The sequence below is a fragment of the Marmota marmota genome, unplaced genomic scaffold, assembly GCF_001458135.2.
Source record: "Marmota marmota marmota unplaced genomic scaffold, marMar, whole genome shotgun sequence".
Lineage (NCBI taxonomy): Eukaryota > Metazoa > Chordata > Mammalia > Rodentia > Sciuridae > Marmota > Marmota marmota.
The window spans coordinates 45,325,101-45,337,827 of NW_026000037.1; the positions used below are offsets into that span (position 1 = coordinate 45,325,101).

The following is a 12,727-nucleotide window of genomic DNA, read 5'->3' on the forward strand; positions in this document are numbered from 1 at the left end:
ATAAGAAAATAAGGATGATCTCTCTTGTGCATATTATTTCATAATCCAGTAAACATCATGATTAAAATTCAAAATGAACCATATAACTACAGTCACTACTGAACGGATACCACTCTAATTCATCTAACCAACAGTTCAACTCAAGTGAGAGAAAAGTGTTCTTAATAGATGAACAAGAAATGTTTCATTTTCAAAAACCTGGATATAATTTCAAAGTATATGTAGTTAAGAAATTGAAAAGAACTTTTTTTTTAATCTCATCTTGGCTTTTCTGTCTCTCCCTAGCAAATCAGAAGACAAATCATCTGCAAACTAATTTTAGCCAAAATACACAATAAATGCTAAGCCTCTCTTTTGATATGTAATTAAAAGAATACTTTCATGATCAGGTTTATATTAGGTCAAAATAATCATAGGTTTTTAATGTTCACAGGCAATGGTGGATGCCTGACATCCAGAGATAATTTGTTTTAACCCTTTTTTTATGTGATTATAACTGTGAGTCAAAAGCCTTCGTGAGTACTACTCATTAGAGTTATAACTTAAATATGAACTGAATCAAGTTTTGCTCAGTTTTGTTTCCCATTTTCCCTTGTTGAATAGTTAAATGAGTCAGAGCTTTGCAGAAAGAAGAAAGACAGGCTAGGTAATCCATAAACTTTATACCCTGCCACTGATTAATCACACATATATGCAATATTTTAAAGTACTATTTTTAAATATTAGAAAACTGATGCTATATTTTGTTCGGGTGAATTCAAAAAATAAAAACTGTCATTTGTAAATGTTAAACTTCAAGATATAAATCATGTTCAATATAGTACTACCAGATTTCACTAAACGTGTCTTGCTTGCCTCCATTCTAACACAAACCTACAGGTACTGTTCACTGAAAACTTGAGTCCTGAAGACAAAGTCTTTTATACAGAAGAATACAGTCCTAGCAAAGGTAAATATTCAGCTAGCATTCACTGGTATGTCTAGACCTGTTATTGAAATATTTCCATCCTGGTTGATAAATAACTGTTATTCATAACTCCTAAAGATATTCCTTTGCTCTATATACCTAAATGCTCACACCTTCTGAGATACCTCCATAAGCTAGCAAACACAAAAGAAATGAAACTTAGCAAGGCAGGGATCCCCAGGACTGGGCTCCAGTTGAGGTTTCTGCTGTGGATGGTTAGTTCCTCCCCAACATCAGACAACAAATATTTGCAACATTGACCTGGCTATTACAGCATCATGATTGCATATCACTCCTTTGTCCTACTATATTGTATGGTTATATACATTTATTTATAAAAAAGAAGAAAGATTTATTTTCCTCAATAAATAAACCAGACTTTCACCTATATTTCATTTAAACAGAAAGATTATTTATTCCCACCTGATAGTAGATTTAATATTTTTACTTGCTAAACCCAATTAGATTGAAAATACCTTTGTTGTCCGCAGCAATAAAACCAAGGATGTTTTCGTGCCGTAGCATAACTGTCTGATAAATTTCCGCCTCACGAAACCAAGATCTTTCATCTCTGGAGGAGAATATTTTCACAGCCACATCTTCCCCACACCATCGTCCATGCCACACCTCTCCAAATCGTCCTTTTCCTACTATTTCCTGAAGTACAATGGTCCTTGCTATTGTTCTTTGAACCAAAAGAGGCAAACCTAACCAAAAAAAAAAAAAAAAGGTGGAATCCATCATTAAAAACAAATATCAAAAAAGAACTGCCTGGTGACCACCATTTTCACACAAAAAGCAAATATTTCAGCACTTTAATAATTTTACAAATTTTGAAGAAATAAGCACCATTATATCAAACTTGTCAAGGCAAGCTCAAAAATGTACTCTAAATTATACATATAAATCTCTCTTCCATTTACAAATATAGTTTTGAACATAGCTTGATGCTGCAAATAATATGATTTCCAAGAATTGCTGCAAATCTCCCTGAATTGTCCATCAAAGCCAGTCAGGTTACTTATTACCCAAAGGGAAAAAAATATTTTGTTACATCTAAAATAAAATACATGATTCCTGGCACAACTGGGCAAACAAAATAATTCTTTATGAATTTTTTCAAACCAAACTAAAATTAGTAAATAAATTGAGATAGTCAAGTGAGATAATGATGTTACACTAAAAATATATTTTCTATGGAATACAAAATTTTCAAGAAAATATATTCTGACTGTGTGTATCATAGTTATATTCTTTGAACCAATAACTCCACCTCTACAATTTTATCTTAGAGTTTAATTCAACATGCATTAAAATGTTGAATACATTTTATTATTTCTAGGAAACAATAAGGAAAAATATCAGGTAATAAAAAAAAATTGTGAAATATAATGCAGGCAGTATAAGCACAGATCAGAAAGACCTGGATTCAAACTTTAACTGCAATACCTGGCTACCATGGGCTGGGCAAGTTATTGAGCCTCTGGGAACTTCAGCTTCTTTCTCTAAAAAATGGCACATAACAATATTATCTATTTGATGGGGCTAATATAAGAATTTTTAAGAATGTTAAGACCTAGAACAGTATTTGGCATATTACATGCTCAATAATGGCTAGCCATTATTATATTCATCTTAGCATGGATTTCTTAGAACCCATAATACTGATGCTGCTTATTAAGAGGTATTCCTAATGATATGGGAAGCTACTTTTGCTACACTGTTAAATGAAAACAACATATTAAATTGTGTCCATATAAATGCATGTATCTAGCTTTTAAAAAATATGCATGGAAGGGCAACTGAAAAGGAAATATGCTAGATGCTAAGATTGTTGTTTATATTTGATGGAATCAGATTGAATTGTGATAGTCTTCTTTCTTATTTTTTACATTTTAATAATTTCTACAATGGATATTTATTACTTTTATAATCATGGGAGAGATAGTTTAAAAGGCTAGAAGATGAATGCCGTCTGGAGAGTCAGTTTAGTCATTATCACTTTCCTTGGATCTCTGGGGTACAAGAACCCTGCAGCTCCTGGGGGACTTCAGCCCCTGCTCCAAAAATTAACCTCTCTGTATTCAGATGTTCTCATCTTCATGAGAACCACCCACTGTGGGGATAACTAGGCACAAAACAAGAAATTCACTGTCATGAGTCTCAACAATTAGTCACAAAGCCCCAAAGTCAGAAAGTTGTTTTGAAATTATCTGGTTCAAACTTATTATTTGGAGATGAGAAAACAAGGGCCCAACCGTAATCACACAGCTGCCCAGGACTCAGTTGCTGAGGGGGCAGACCTGGAACTAAACACTGGTCTCCGCCCATGCTGCTGTCTTATCATCCAGTGGACACGGCTGGCTGCAGTCCTTCTCCTTGGAAAGACATCTAGCAGCAAATGCTAAGGGCTGGTTTTGTAGGTTGCAGTCAGTTTTACTATTTGAACACCCACTAAAAGTGAAAGTAACAATTATGAGAGAAATCCTAACCTCAATATCTGCTTCCCCTCACTGTCACACACAGAATCACCACTAACACCACAATAACAAATGGATGGGGAATTTGATAAGCCAGTGCTTTCATATTGTGATTGATAAAACACATGATTCGTGGTGCAGACCAGAGACAAAGACAACATAATATAAGGTGTTCAGCAGGGCAATGAGTTTGAGATAGTAAAAACTATAGTTGACTCCCTATCTTTCAAAACAGCTACTAAAATGTATCTTAGCAGTTCTCGTATTATGCACCTAGAAATATCCCTTGAAGAACCTAGGCTCTCACTGTAAATTTATTTTAATCTTCTTAGGAGAGACTGTAGAAGCTGATGCCTGCCTATGTCACCATCCTTCAGAATTGTTACACCAAAAGAGAAGAAGCTACCTACCTAGTTTCTTAGAATCCACCTGAGACATAATCTACTCTCAAAGATGATTCAATAAAACATCACTACATTTTTCTGTCTTGAAGATATTATATACCTCTTCAAAATTTGTCTATCAGGTCAGAGACAAGATGCACAATTTTTGTTTCTTAACAGCTGACGAAGCTGCCTTGCATTTAAAATCACTGATCAATTAAGAAAAGCAGAGATGAAGCAGAACTGCCGAATCTCCCTATGAAGCAGGGGCCTCTAATGGCAGAAGTTTTGCAGTGGGTAGACCCAGTCTCTGATTATCAAAGGCAGAGACACTATCAACTACTTTTAGCCAGTGGTCACTGCCAAACATATGCAACTGGCTTTGGTTAAAAAAATTTTTTAAAAAATGCCTAAAACTTCTTCAATTGGCTTTTAAAGAAATCATCTGTGCTTGGGTATATTCACTTCCTTTATTTGCACAAGATATCTTAAAGTATCTAAAAGGAGAAAGTCCGGAAGTCAATAAATAGAGATCTAGATTTAAAGACACCACAAAAAAAATGATTTTTTTTTTAAATTTTATGCCCTGGCTCATGACTACTTTCTTAAACTAGATATCCAATCTCCAGTTTTTAATTATATATTATTTTTATTTGAAAGAAAATATTTCAGTCATGGTTAAAAAGTAGCTCCAAAACGAAATTTCTACCCAACATCTTCGGATAAACTGAAATGTTTGAGTGCAGATTAAATAGATGACTATCTAATCATTTGTATTTTACTAAGAAATTGCTAAAGTTTTGAGACATTGGGCACAAATCAGACTGCTCTGCTTAAAATATTGCCAGTTTCATAAAACTGAACATAGTGGGCCTCAAAATAAATGTAATATTGACAGAAGGAAAGAATATAGAATTCTAACGAGTGTTCCTTTTAAAGAAAGAATGTCAGCCTTTCTATCCAATAATTTCATTTGGATTCCAGCTTAATAAACTTTCCATTTTCAAGATTTTCTTTCAAAATTTCCTCCCTTGAAAACATGCTACTTAATTTGTACAGTGATAATGTAAACATTTAGACCTTGGTCAGGTGTGGGCAGGTAATCTTATTCCCAGAATCAGTAAAAATATCCTTGCTCTCTGGATGCCATAATCATGCTTTTTTTTTTCCGATAAATCTAAGGCACCTCTGTGCTAAATATGGATGCTCACATGGATGTTGTCACCTGCTTCCATTAATTATATCTGCCTAGATGCTCCAAAAGGCCATTGGCAGTGAGTTCCTTAAAATCTGCTGGGGTAGTAATCTTAATGATCCTCCCAAAGTTAGAAGGGATGTAGAGGCTTCCGGTCATCTGGCTCTTCTGGGTTCACCCTTGCTCATATTTCTGTAAGATGAATACTGACAGGATTTCTTAAACTAAATGTGAAAGGTGGAAAAGCCCTATGATTTTAGGGAGTTTGTTACTATGGGGAAAATCTGCTACATCACCCTCAAATGCTTTGTGCAATGAGAAAGACTCATTTAGACGATAAGACCATCTAGCACTTTAAATTGTTTCACCAGGGGTTCTGGAGTCCATTTAAGAGGAAAAGAGTTGTCATATAACCTGAAGCATCAAAAGCCAGCACAGGAATCCTGTGTCGCTCCCTTTAATCTCCCATTACTATGCTTTCAGAACATACTGCTGATTTAACTCCAGGTGAGCTCCCTGTTAACTTCACACACACGTTCCAGGGGGTGCCTACAGATTCTGAAGACCTTCCTATCCATAAGCAGAAGTCTCAAAGAACACTACTGTGCATAACTAACTTCTTTTTCCCAGGACTCCTTTGCCTTAAATATGATAACCATAACTCTCCTGAGTCCATAAGACAGTACCAGGAAAGCAGTAGTGATTATTTATTATTCACCATATGGGAAGAGGGTAGAAAAGAGAGAAGAGAGATTGATTTCTTGCTTTAGAAATGAATTCTGAAAGAACATGAAAATGAGAATCTGAACACATAAAGCACAAAAGGCAATTGGGAAGGCTTTGGGGCCAGGACAGATTTTTTTCTTCATTTAATGCCAAAAGCTCTTTTATACCAGAGCTCGTCATGTACCTCATCAAGCATTTTAGATGATGGAATTCATATTTGGGCATTTTTTTTGTTTAAAAATCTTTTATTTCTAAATAAGAGTTTTCTTATAAAATATGGACAATGGACACATACCAGAGCCAGATCCAGAAGCAGTCACATCATAAATCAGATCTTTAAGGGTTTTTCCAGCATTTACCAGATTGCACTCAGAGAGTGGCTCCTCCACGTTCTGTCTCTTTGTCTTTCTGTACGTGCACGGTCGCCCTTGGCATGCCCATACTGTCAGCATGGCAGCTATGGACAGGAGGCAAATGGGTATAGTAATAACAATGGTCAGCTCCATGGGTCCAAGTCTTGGGGCATTTGGTGATGCTGCAGTTAAAAAAAATAATAATAATAAAAGAGAGAGAGAATACCACAATGAGGCAACCCATTTAAAATATTTTAGAAGCTGAAAAGGCAAACACCAAAATTTCATACATAGGCTATGCAGCTACACAGCATGCACTTATGTTTGTTATCAAAGATTTTTTGATACAAGCAAAGACCTGGAAAGGGAGTTAAGATTAGGCTGCTGCAGGGAATAGTTGTCAGTAATGATGGGAGGCAGAATTGGGACCAGGGAAAACCATTAGCATTTAAGTTTAAAACTTCAAAGCCTTTGACACCTTTATGTTTATCATTCCCTCCCTATTATTCAGCAGCCCATTCTTAGAGCACATTCATTTATTCATGCATGCCACAAATAATAAGCCAGCTCTTGCAAATGTGTTGCCACTATTCCAGGTGCTGCAGATACAATGGTGAGTAAAGAGCCAAATCTCTGCTCTCCTGTGCATATGTTCTTCTCATACACACAACTAAGCACAGAGAGATGTAACACAAAGGTAAGAAGGGATAAGTGCAATGAAGATGAATAAGAAGGGAAGAGACAAAGATGTCAAGATGCCATTTTAGACTGAGTAGTCATAGAAGGCTTCTCTGGGGAGGTGAACGAAACAATGTAGCAGCAACCAAAGGGGTTGCAGAGACCCAGAAGCTAGAGTAATGGGCCTGAGATGGAGAGCCTTTGTGCTGTGTTCAGGAATAATATGTGCCTAGAGTACAGTAAATGAGAGAAAGAAAGAAAGAAAGGGATCAGGGAGGTAAGACAGGGAAACTTCATGTAGGGCCTTATATGCTAAAAGAAGGGCTGTGAATTCTGTTTTAAGCAGAAGCTATTGCAGGGTTTTGAGCAATAATAGATATGATCCAACTTTCACCCTGTGTAGTTACTATTTGAATGAACAACAGAAAACCAGTAAGGTAGGCACTGGTGTCTTGGGTGAGAATCCTTCCTGAAATAGCATCTTCTTCCTATTCCTCCACTCACTCTCTAGACCTACTTTACTTTGTGGCTCAGGTCACCACTTGTATACTTGTTTATTTATTATCTGATTTTCTGTAAACAATATAAGCTTTGTGAAAGGAAGAAGTTTGCCTGCATTGTTCCACCACATGCCCAGTGTTTACAACAGGACTTGACACATAGTAGATGATCAAGAAATATTTCTTAAAGGACAGAATGGTTCCTTATAAGGAAGGGATGAAACTTTGTTTTAGAAAAATGAATGTGAGGGCTGGGGTTGTAGCTCAGTGGTAGAACACTTGCTTAGCATGTGTGAAGTACCCAGTTCGATCCTCAGAACCACATAAAAATAAATACATAAAGTTATTATGCCCATCTACAACTAAAAATATTTTTGAAAAATGAATGTGATCATTGAAACCAAATAACATAAGGATATACTTAAATTTACAACGCTAATTTTAAAACACATATAGCCAATTTTCTACTTAAACTTCATCTCGTACTGAAATCTTTTTTCAATTTAGAAAAAGATCCATGAAAAAAATCTATGATGTCAGATATTTCCAGTGTTTTTCAAAAGTTATTTTGACACTTTAAACTGGCTCACTTTCATTTCCTTTTTATTCACTAAAGACAGACTCAGCATTAGTTTTTCTAACCCCACATACTACCATGAGAGGTATTGGTTTTTGTTTTTAATGAGCCATGAGATGTATTCAATAGAACATGGGATCAAATTGAGGATATTTAAGTTCTCAAACATCAGGAGGAGAATGCAGTCTCTGGGAGAGAAAAGCATGTCTAGATTGTGGGCTGCCTCCTTCTCCCTCCGAACTGCTCCCCACCCTCAGTTGACTCTCTATAGGCCAGAGAGGGTCAATCTCATGACCATATCTGGAAAGTAGCAGCATAACCCCTGTACCTTAGAATCTAAACAAATGACTGTGGTCATGGGCCTTGAGGATTACACAGTTTCTCAGACTTCCTTTTTTTCATTGACAAGGCTATACAGCTTATTGCATTAAGTACTTGGAGTTTACTTACAATGTGTCCAAAAAATACATAAATATGGCCAGGCACAGTGGCACATTCTTGTAGTCCCAGGGGCTTGGGAGGCTGAGGCAGGAGGATCATGAGTTCAAAGCCAGCCTCAGCAACCTTGAGAAACTAAGCAACTCAGTGAGGCCCCATCTCTAAATAAAATTTAAAATAGGGCTGGGGATGTGGATCAGTAGCCAAGTGCCCCTGAGTTCAATCCCCAGCACTCACCCCCCCCCCAAAAAAAACCTATAAATATGAAAATATATAATTCTAGGGGGAAAAGTTTTAAATTCCTCAAAAACATGTTCATAGACTTTTCATCATGATGCTAAAAATTGTTAGTGTATATATTATCAGTAAGTCAAAGATTTAAAACTGTGAGGTAAACTTTAGAAACATAATCCAGGTTCTTCTACTCAGTGAACTTGATTGCCACCTCTCCTCCTGGGGTTTCAGTGTTCCTCTGGAAGCATTAGAAGTTGGACAGATGCATAGGAGGAGAGTTGGCCTTGAGAGTTTTTTGGTAGGTGCTGAAAGTGTTCTCTCACGGCTTTGCAAATCATTAACCATGGTTCTTGCAACTTCTAAAGTTTGCTGTTTATTTTTATGTGGTGCTAAGGATCGAACCCAGTGCCTCAAACATGCTAGGCAAGTGCTCTGCCACTGAGCTACAACCCCAGCCATTAGCTTTATTTTAAAAACATCTATTGGGATATGTTTTTAAGAATGAAATTTCACTATTGTACACATTTAAATAGGTCAATTTTATGTTGATATGTGTAATTAGAAAATACCAATATAAACATTAGCCTGGAAAAGCTTATCGATTGTCTTCAATTTAGTAAAGTGCTATTAAGCAGAGCTAAGATCATCACTATAGCAACTAATAAAGAGGTAAAGATCAGCAACCCTCAGAATAGAATTATCTTCATGAAGGTTCACTGCTTTGGTGATGCCCACTGCTCTCAGGGATGTTTATTACAGATGGGCATTGTTTCTACTTTTGTGAACAAATTTACTGATCAGTTAGTCAGGGAGAAAAATAAAGATTAATCTGCTATAAAAAGGCTAGTAACACTATCCAGAAAGAACCCCTCAAACACCTGGCAGTTTTAAAAGCAAACATTATAAAACTATGCTTTAAACCAAATGTTGATTGTAATCTCCAAAGAAGAGAAATGAAGAGAAAGTAGAGTCCACACCCAATGAATTATGGCAGAAGAAGACAATCATGCAGCAAGAAATACTTTTAATAATAGTTACCTTTCATGGATATATTAATTTTTCTAGCAGTTTCTACAATTTTGATCATGGAACTCTTTCTATTAGATCAGTTCTAATTTGGGAGATTTCCTGTGCCCACTGAGATGCGTTTTCCATGGAATAAGAGCACCATGAGAGAGTTTGAATTCTTGAAGCGAAGTATGGAGAGTGCTGCATTGCTAATTCAAGTTACTTCACTCCATAGTAAATGGGGAAATGAGGGAAAAAGCATCAACTTAGATATGTGAGAAATTAGCTCTCAAATATCTCCCCCAGAATATGTTGAACCAAGAAATCACAAATAAAGGAAATATAGTCATCCCTTGGTATCCGCAGGGGGTTAAAAATCCAAGGATGCTCAAGTCCTTTATATACTATAGATAGTATTTGCATAAAAATAGTATTTGCATAAAACCTATGCACAACCTCCCATATACTTTAATTCCTCTCTAGATTACTTATAGTACCTAATACAGTGCAAACGCTCTGTAATAGTTGTGCTGCTTAGAGAATAGCAATGAGAAAGAATCTGGACATGTACAGTAAGGATGCAATTTTTTTTCCCTGAATATCTTCAATCTGTGGTTGATTAAATCTGTGTGTGTGGAACTCATGGACACAGAAGGCTGACAATTAGCAAAGTAGAAAACAGGAAGAAAGAAACAAGGAAGGAAGGAGGGAGGGAGAGTAAGAAGGAGGTAGGAAGGAAAAAATAAATTGATTGTTGTGGATTTTGCAACTTTCCCTAGAGCCGTGGGTGGAGGTGGTGGTGGGGAAAGCCCCTGGTGGTGGCTGCTGCCCACGTGAAGTTCAGAATTAGTTCAGTACATGGGCTGCTCCCAGGAGCTCATTCTCATTCCTCCTTGCCACTTCTTATTTCACGCTCCAGGGAGGCAAACTCATCCAGATGAAAGGAGAAAGATGAGATGATGTAGGCAGGATTCTCATACTTCCTCCCTGCTGACCTCTTATCCTTTTTTTATCAAAAATATGAAAAAGTACTGATGCCTAAGAGACTTAAATGACATTCAGCTTAATAAATTTACATTTCCTTAGCATATGTTATTATGAGGAGAAGGCTTAGAATTGAGTGGAAGTATTGCTTAATTAATTGCTTCAAATAATTAATACACTGGATTCTCACTGGCTTGAAAATCTCTTAGTACAATATTCAATTTACAGACATGTTCCCCTATCATATTATTTGAATGACTTTCAACTGAGTAAAAACTGAGGCATCACAATAGAGCACTGTGTTGAAATCCCTCCTAAAAGTTTCTGTAGCAAGTAGTTACAGAAACTCACAGGGGCCCAAAACTCTCCTAATACCCACTATACACTAATTTAGCTCTAAAACCACTCCTTCTCCTCCTTTTATTAAAGGTTTTTCCTAAGTGAAAATATTGATTTTGCTAGTTTCAGTTCATGAATGTGTAAATATCACATCTTCAACTATGAACATTCACAGCTTCAACTAGTTGCCTTCTCACCCAATTCTACAGCTACAAATGGAACATTTATTTTTTTTTCCAGTTCATGGCTTTGGAGTATTCTCAGGTAATACATCAACCAAAAGACAATATTGCTAGAGATGCTTTCTGAAGGTTCTGTTCCTGTTCTGTCACCTGGAAAACACCACCATGATCAATTGAATGACATGATAATGTCTGTCCATCCACTTTCCTTATAAACCTTCTGTGATACAAGCCTGTGACATAGGAGCATTGTTTACTTCTCAGGCTTCTGAGGCAAAATAGTAAAAATAATATGTGCAACTGCAACTGAAGAATCTATTACCCCTAAGATAGTAAAAGGTGCCTCATTAACTCAAAAGGAATACTTTCTTTTGTCAAAGACAGAGTGACATGCTAAGCAATGAGAAATCATTAACATGTTACATGTTTGTAAAGAAGTTAGAAATTGTTCACAGAATAATTTAGATGTGAGGGGAGGGAGGCTATACTAGCATAGACTTTTTGGACTTCTCCCCTGTTATCAATATTTTAAGAACTTCACTGAACAAGGCTGGAGCTAAGTCACAAATGCTGGTTTTACCTGTCACCGTCCCATGCAATTTTGTGCTCACAGATTACAGGCAGATACCCCACCTACACTGGCCTGCCTCCCACTTGTCTAGCCTACTTTTTTACAGTGACCATTGTAAGATTCCTCAGGTATAATCCAGTTATAAGTTGATTTGGGTAGATCCCTTCAAGGTTCTCCACTGTAGGTAACAGCAAAAGGTCTTCATTCTACACAAATTGAGAATAACCAGGTCAAAAGTGGTGTGATCAACACTTACCTCATGTACTAAATAAGAGCAGAAGATTTTCTAACCTAGAGATACAACTAAACCATGACAGGAACAGAAATAAAATAACAATTATTTTGACATTTTAAATGAATCTGATGAACTATTGATGGGCCATTCCATTGCTCAGTGCTCAGTCTGTGAGTGATTATTTGCACACCGTCTTCATCTGGTCAGATTTACTAATGTTATAGCACACAGGGGGCATCGCATGTAAAAATATTTCCAGGACAGTTTTTACCCTGTGGTATGTTTTCCGGGAGTATGTGAAGAACATCTAAAGGCTGCAAATCTTTTACCCATCAGCATCTGAACTTAAGAATAATGCTTTTTAAAAATATTTTAAGAAAATAAGAATATTGGATTGAAGAATATCATCATTGACTTAAAAGTATGAAGAACTTTCACTCAGAGCTGGGTACAGTGGCACACGCCTGTCATCTCAATGACTTGGGAGGCTGACAAAGGAAGAGTACAAGTTCAAAGCCAGCCTCAGCAAAAATCGAGGCACTAAGAAACTCAGCCAGACTCTGTCTCTAAGTCAACAACAAAATATGGCTGAGCATGTGGCTCAGTGGCCAAGTACCCCTGAGTTCAATCCCCCAGTACAAAAAAAAAAAACAAAAAACTTTTACTCAGGAGAAATTAGATTAATAAAATGTAGGAAGGAGAATTTAAATAGGTTCCACTATTAGTTTTCTTTACTTGCAAGGCAGTTAAATTGATCATCTTTTCATCTCTGCCATCGAAACACATATTCTCAAATGATACATGTTTGTAAAGAAATCAGAAGGTAATTATTCAAGGGATATTTTAGGTTCTTTCCTTAAATCAATGCTTTATATGG

The 12,727-nt window shown here is 36.5% G+C and overlaps 1 protein-coding gene across 3 annotated transcripts in view; it reads right to left on the reverse strand.

Moving 5' to 3' along the window:
- Acvr1c (activin A receptor type 1C) overlaps window positions 1–12,727 on the reverse strand; it is a 72,677-nt gene that overhangs the window by 17,925 nt on the left and 42,025 nt on the right. For 2 of the 3 annotated variants that reach the window (XM_048812295.1, XM_015479198.2), the window contains exons 3-4: window positions 6,047–6,286; window positions 1,444–1,674 (exon numbers count right to left, since the gene is read on the reverse strand). In XM_048812295.1, coding sequence (XP_048668252.1) covers window positions 1,444–1,674; window positions 6,047–6,286 — 471 coding nt within the window. The remainder of the gene's footprint in view (window positions 1–1,443; window positions 1,675–6,046; window positions 6,287–12,727) is intronic. The other variant, XM_048812296.1, reaches the window with a different exon arrangement.